The 7,500-nt window shown below is 36.8% G+C and overlaps 1 protein-coding gene across 1 annotated transcript in view; it reads right to left on the bottom strand.

Moving 5' to 3' along the window:
• The window catches only part of LOC115217516 (astacin-like metalloprotease toxin 2), a 32,825-nt gene that overhangs the window by 23,540 nt on the left and 1,785 nt on the right, over window positions 1-7,500 (bottom strand). The window contains exons 2-3 of the mRNA XM_029787242.2: window positions 4,612-4,627; window positions 1,647-1,679 (exon numbers count right to left, since the gene is read on the bottom strand). Of these exons, the coding sequence (XP_029643102.1) occupies window positions 1,647-1,679; window positions 4,612-4,627 (49 nt within the window). The remainder of the gene's footprint in view (window positions 1-1,646; window positions 1,680-4,611; window positions 4,628-7,500) is intronic.

Below are 7,500 nucleotides of genomic sequence, written 5' to 3'. Positions count from 1 at the left end.
CGCCATGCTTGACCCTTACCACAGACCCTCAACTATAAATATTTCATTTTCTACTTTAACTGTTTACACATTTATTTCTATTTCATGCAATTTACCGTAAATTTACTTTAATTAATGACTGAAATAAATGAATCGTGAAAATTAAGTTGGTGAAATGAAAGATGAGGATATCTGTGGGTCAGCGGCTAAAGGTTGAAGTTGTCCAGATTGGTGTGGGGTGTCTATAGTCTGAGAGAACTACATTAACTTGGAAGAAGGAAATAGTTCAACACAAAGGATTAATAAAATAACTGAAGACAGGAGTTTCGAAGAAAGAGACTCTGGAATTTGATTTCAGCTGCACAGGATTAAACAATGGGAACATAATTTACGAATAAGAATAGAAATAAAGTAGACATCCTGGTCGGAAGTTGAATTCGTGGTGAAAGGGAAAAAGGACAGTTGTGTGGTCAGGCACTGAAAATGGTTTCTAAGAACTGAAGCATGAAGATCTGTAAAAGAATTACGGATTTGAACAACATATGGGAAAATAGTATGGCCATAAAACGGAACACATCCTTGGAGATGGCCATCTGAAGGTACTGTTAGATATGAAACACTATGGAAACCCCCAGGTATTGTTGCACTCAATAAGGAGGAACAAGTGTGTTGTTTAATTGATGATGCTTGACTGTTTGGAACAGGAATGGTCGACAAAGAATGTGAGAGAATAAAGGAATAACATGGCCTAAAATTATTTACATTATTTACATTTGATGGATATTTGTCCTCATCTTGTTTGTTGTTAACACAACGTTTCGGCTGATATACCCTCCACCCTTCATCAGGTGTCTTGGGGGAATTTCAAATGTGGGTTCTCATTCCTAAGGTATTTTTCGATGTTATTATTATTATTATTGTCATTATTCAGGTCACTGCCTGGAATCGAACTCGGAATCTTGGGGTTAATAGCCTGTGCTCTTTACCACTATGCCATATGCCCTATATGCACGGGCATATGGCAAAGTGGTTAAGAGCGCAGGCTACTAACTCCAAGATTCTGAGTTCGATTCCAGGCAGTGACCTGAATAATAATAATAATAATAATAATAATAATAATAATAATAATAATAATAGTTTGCTTATTGATCGACATGAGCATCCCCTGTGATCATAATATCTCAGCGAAAGAGTTTGACAAGCTCAGAAAATATAAAGACCTACTCATTGAAATTGAGAAAATGTGGCATCTCAAGGTGGTTACAATACCAGTGATTGTAGGAGCACTAGGAATGATCAAGAAGGGAACCGAAAATTATATGAGAATGATCCCTGGCTTACCATCCCTGCAAGAAGTGCAAAAGATTGTCTTAACTGGTACATCACACGTATTGAGAAGAGCATTGTCGATGTGAGAACTGTTGCTGCTCATGTATTTTAATTTAACTTGAAAAAAAAAAAAAAAAATGAACGAACTACTGAGTTTGGTTTAATGGCCGACCAATGTATACTATGAGTTTCTTTGCCCTAGGAGTCGGGAAGACACTCGGCAAGAAATGGAAGCAAATTTGAAAGAAGAAAAAAAAAAGTAATAATAATAATAATAATAATAATAATAATAACAATAATAATAATAAGGATAATAATGATAATAATATGCTACTCACCAGGAACTTCTTCAGGATATCTTGGGTCGAAATCTGGAAATTAAAAATATTTCAATCTCATTTCAACAACATTCTATTAAAAATTAGAGTATTTTTTAAAAAAACTTCATTTTAATTATATTTCATTTGTAAATTGGAATTAAAATTAAATAGAATTTTATTTTCTATTATTAAATTCATATTTTTATGGATAGATATTAGTGGGTTTGATGAGTGAACAAATTTTGTTATTTACCAAAGTGTTTCTTCTTAAATAATTAGAAAAGAAAGGGCAATGCCCATGATGTTTGCAGGTCCCCCACCCCTCGTATTTATGAGGAGATTTCGTTTGAGCAACGCCTGTGGGTTAGCTGAGGCATGTGGAGGAAATTCCAAATTTCCATTTGAGTTTGGAAGGATTGTGTCATCTTCTTACTTCATCTCCTGTTTAGCCATTCACGAAACATTTACACAGGCACAGAGGTGGCTGGGTGGTAAGAAGTTTAATTCACAAACACATGGTTTGGTTCTAGGTTCAGTCTCACTGTGTGGCACCTTGGGCAAATGTCTTCTACTATAGCCTGAGGCCAACCAAGTTAGCTGAGTGGATTTGATAGATGGAAACTGAAAGAAGCCTATCATGTGTGTGTGTATATATATATATATATATATATTATATATATATATATATATATATCATCATCATCATCATTGTTCGACCGTGGTCGAGTCAATGGAATTTGCCATGCTACGCCAGACTTCACGGTCCATCATGGCATTACAGAGGTCCTGTTGCTGGATGCCTGTATCCCTGGAGATTACATCAGGGCAGGAGAGTGTGCACCCTCTGGTATCGCGAGCAGATGGCTTCCAAAGGAGAAAAGTAGAAATTACCTCTTTTTCAGCTCTACAACAATGTCCAGCAAACTGGACTCTCCTACCTTTCACAAGAGATGATACAGGTGGTAGTTTCCCATATATTTGTACCTTGGTTGGATGACGCTTCCACGAGAGATTTTGAGCTCTCATAAGGAGGCGAGTGCAGGTTCCATCCAACCGCCTCTCAAGCTTCTTTGATAACGTCCAGGTTTCTGAGCCATATAGTAGAATTGGTTCGACTGTGGCTTTGAACCAATTCTACCAATTCTATATATATATATATATATGAATTTTTTGCGTAATGAGATAAAAAAAACCAAGGCTGTATAGAAATTAGAGCATTTATAGATATAAGCTGTAAGACCTTCTATCTATAAATACTCTAATATCTATACAGCCTTGGTTTTTTATCTTATTACGCAAAAATTTCTTATATACACACATGCTGACATAGAACCAACGTTGAACCACTTATTCACAAAACTACCAAATCTGGAACTTAACTATGGTCTGTCTATAGCATTTATTCAGCATTACCTGACACCTTTGGGTCTTAATGACACCATTATCTCTTATAACCTCAACTTCTCGCCTATATATATATGTATATATATATATATATATATATGTGTATATATATATATATATAAGAACAAGTAGAAAGATATGTTTTCAATGCATAAATACTGAACAGTAGACCTAAATGGGATAAAATCCTTTTAAGAGCAGAAAAATTTGGCGCCAACCAACATCTTTCAATTTGTTCTAAAATACATTTCAATGCTTCAAAAACAAACTTATGTTTGTTTACAAACGATGCAAAATAAGCAAGATTCAGTTAAATTAAGTACTTAAATTGAGGTACCTTGTCAGGTTGGAATAATATACAAACGATAATATTATGTAACCTGGTACATAAGTATCGGCCGAATCCTTTTAATGCTGTGTATGTTGATCACTAGACCCAGCTGAGTAAAGAAATCTGCTCTTGAGTTATTCAGACTTTATATTAAATATGGAGTGGAAGGTTTTGGATGGGCAGATTCCGAGACAGGTGAGTAAAATATAAATGAGTAACGGTAGAGGTTCAGGTGTCAATCCATTACGACCGTTTCTAACGACTCCTTTAATTGATTAATGAAAACATTACATCAATGTAAAGAACCCGTTTTCATCAGATGAATTCATGAACTTCAAAATAAAGAACATTTGAAATGACTTAACATCATCATCATCATCATCATTTAATGTCCGCTTTCCATGCTAGCATGGGCTGGACAGTTCGACCGGGGTCAGGAAGCCAGGAGGCTGCACCAGGCTCCAGTCTGATCTAGCAGTGTTTCTAATGCCAACCACTCCATGAGGTTAGTGTGTGCTTTTTACGTGCCACCGACACAGGTACCAGGAATGGCTGGCAATGGCCATGATCGGTTGGAGCTTTTTACGTGCCACCGGCTCAGAGGCCAGTCGAGGCGGAGCTGGCAACAGCCGTGTGTTTGGATTGTTCTTTTACATGCCACCGGCACTGGTATCACAACTACAATTTCCATTAACACAGTTTAAAATTAAAAGACCCATCCAGGCCACTCCCTCCTAACATGATCGTGGTCTCTGCACCTCACATCTATTTCATTTCTCTACCCATCCCCGAAAAGCCACTCCAGATTTTCTCCTTTCTCCTTGCTTCATCCTCTGTATTAGGATGCCCATCACTCTTGATTTCCTGTACTAATCCCTGTAACAAGTCCTTCCTCCCAAAACCATTATCCCCCTGGAATTCTCTTCCTACCAGTATAGTTTCTCCTGCCACCATCAACTGGTAAGGTGTACCTTGTCAGTATCAGTGTCTCTGGTCTTGGAAGGTGTGACCACCACTCCTCACCTTGCACCAAGTCCAAACAAAAACAAAGAACAAAACAAACATTTTCCTCTTTGATGCTTTCAGTTCCAACACCATTCCTTATTCTGCCAATCAATAAAACCAATAATTCAATGAAACCAATAAATTGGATTGATTATATTCATTGCTGTCAGAAATTGGTCCATTGTCGACAAAGCAAAAAAAACTCTTTTAGTCTACAGAGAAGAGAAAACAAAGCCAACTCACCGTGAACCGATTTCAGCTGAAAAAGACAAAAAAAAACAAAAGAGAATGTTAGAATATATTTTAAATATTAATTCAACATCGTCATCATCATCACCACCAACACCACCACCACCATCATCACTACCTATTTCTTTATTGCCCACAAGGGGCTAAACACAGAGAAGAAAAACAAGGACAGACAAACAGATTAAGTCGATTATATCGACCCCAATGCGTAACTGGCACTTAATTTATCGAGCCCGGAAGGATGAAAGGCAAAGTCGACCTCAGTGGAATTTGAACTCAGAACGTAAGGGCAGCCGAAATACGGCTTCACATTTCGCCCGGCATACTAACGGTTCTGCCAGCTCACCGCCTTATCATCACTACCACCATCATCATAATCATTCAACGTCCCTGTTCCATGCTGGGTATGCTATCTTGTGTTTTTTCTTACATGTCTTGAGTTCGTTGCACTGAAGAGCATAGAATGCATATTCTGCATTGATTGCAAAATCACAGGTGATATGTAACTAAATTCTGTTTTTAAATGACTTGCTTTGAAGTTTTGCATTCGGTAAAATTTGTTTATTTTAGTAGTTTTGACTGCAAGTGTCCCTCCTAGCATGCGGTACCTATGAATAATAGTACCCTCTATATAATATAAATAAATATTTTCAAAGTGGAAAAATTTACAGATTTTTTCTCTTACAAGGTTTTTCACGCGAACTATATAAAGATTTTATCCTTAATTTTAAATTTATTATATTATATATATATATATATATATATACATATATATATATATATATATATAATACAATAATAATAATATCAGGGAGTAAATCCAAACTTACAGGGAAAAATTAGATTTAGGATTAAATCCAATTTTACAGTATAAATATATATATTAAATTGGAGATAAAACCACAATTAGGCAAATCAAACAGTGAAAAACATAAACCAAAACATAGAAATAAATTAATTAATATAATATACAAAATATATAAAATATAAAATTCAAAATTTAAATTATTTAAATTTAAAGTAAAAATTTTAAATGAATTTTAAATTATTAATTTATACTTATAAAGTGCCGTTGGCGCTGGTGGCCATGGTGGTGACAGCAGCAGCAGTAATGGAAGGAGGAGGAGGTAGTGATGATGATGGTTTGTGGAAGCGGTGGTTGGAGTGGATGGGGTTGTGGTGATGACAGCAACAATGACGGCAAAGAACCGGTGAGATTGGAACTCTGTCACCAAACAACATGAATTCAATTCCAGTCAAAAATTTCTCACAATTTCTCTGTTTATTTTAGCTCAGACCTGCTCCCAATAAACCTGTTTGAGGAAACACACACAAACACACACAAACACACACACAAGGCTACATACATATAATACATTCACAAGTCCCACATATAAACTTGCATACACTCACATACATACACAAACCATTTATATAAGTGTATGTGTATGTGTGTGTGTGTGTGAGTTGTGTGTGTGTGTGTGATATTTACAGGAGCTGTGGGTTCAAACCTCACTGGCAGCCTTTGACTTTTTCAATCCAAACAGTTTTCTTACCCAATATTCACAATATTTCTTTATAGCTTTATATGCTTCAAGGTTCACCGTTCCATAAATGAATTGTTTCTCATTCTCAAAGTATCTAAATTCTGGGGACAACCTCAACACACGCACACACACACGACCCTGTAAGTGCTGGTGCCACATAAAAACCCTAATGTTAGTATCACATGAATAGCATTGGTGCCAGTGCCGCATAAAAGAGCCTGGTGCCGGTGACATGTGAAAAGCAATGGCACTAATGCCATATAAAAAAAAACACTGGTGTTGGTGCGAGGTAAAGAGCACCCGATACACTCTGTGGAGTGGTCGGTATTAGGAAGGGTGTCCAGCCATAGAAACCTGGCCAGGCCAGACAATGGGACTTGGTGCAGCCCCTGGTCTTGTCTGTTCCTCTCAAGCCTTCCATCTCATGCCAGTGTGGAAACTGGTCATTAAATGTTGCTGTTGTTGTTGATGATGGAAAATATACAGTATAAATTGTGCATACAATATGGTATATAACTTATATACTATGCAGTGTGACCTGTGTGTATATAAGACAAGCCTTTGATACACAGCAAATCCCATACGTAGTGTCTATGAGGTACAGTATAATGTATGGCATACGGTATGTCATATATTTAGAATACAATAAATGGTATAACATGTATGCACAATGTGGAAGACACCAAAAGTTTACTATATCAAATCGTCATCATCATCATCATCACCATCATCATCATTGTCGTCATCATCATCGTCATCGTCATCATCGTCGTCATCATCATCGTCATCGTCATCATTAGCATCATCGTCACCATCATCATTGTCGTCGCTGTCATCGCCATCATCATTGTCGTCATCATCATCATCAGCATCATCGTCATCATCATCGTCATCACCATTGTCGTCATTATCATCAACGTTGTTGTCATCATCGTCATTATCATCAACGTTGTTGTCATCATCACCATTGTCGTCCTCATCATCATCGTCATCGTCATTTAATGTCCCCTTTCCATGCTGGTATGAGTAGGATGGTTTGACAAAGGTTGGAAAGGCCAGGAGCAACACCAGGTTCCAGTGTCTGTTTCGGCATCGTCTCTACAGCTGGATGCCATGCTTATTATATACATACAAACACATGCATATGTATTTACTTTGTATGTGTGTGTGTGTGAAGTATACACAATCAAAACAACATTGAATCAAAATACACATCTGTGTATCATACTGAATGTATACACACCATTAAAAGGTATGATGCTGTGGAATTGATTGTCAGTGAAAATCTCATCCTAAATTTGTTTTAAAACACAGTTTACATTATTTACACACGTCT

This window comes from Octopus sinensis, linkage group LG1 (assembly GCF_006345805.1).
Source record: "Octopus sinensis linkage group LG1, ASM634580v1, whole genome shotgun sequence".
Lineage (NCBI taxonomy): Eukaryota > Metazoa > Mollusca > Cephalopoda > Octopoda > Octopodidae > Octopus > Octopus sinensis.
This window is presented reverse-complemented; position numbering and strand designations above follow the sequence as displayed.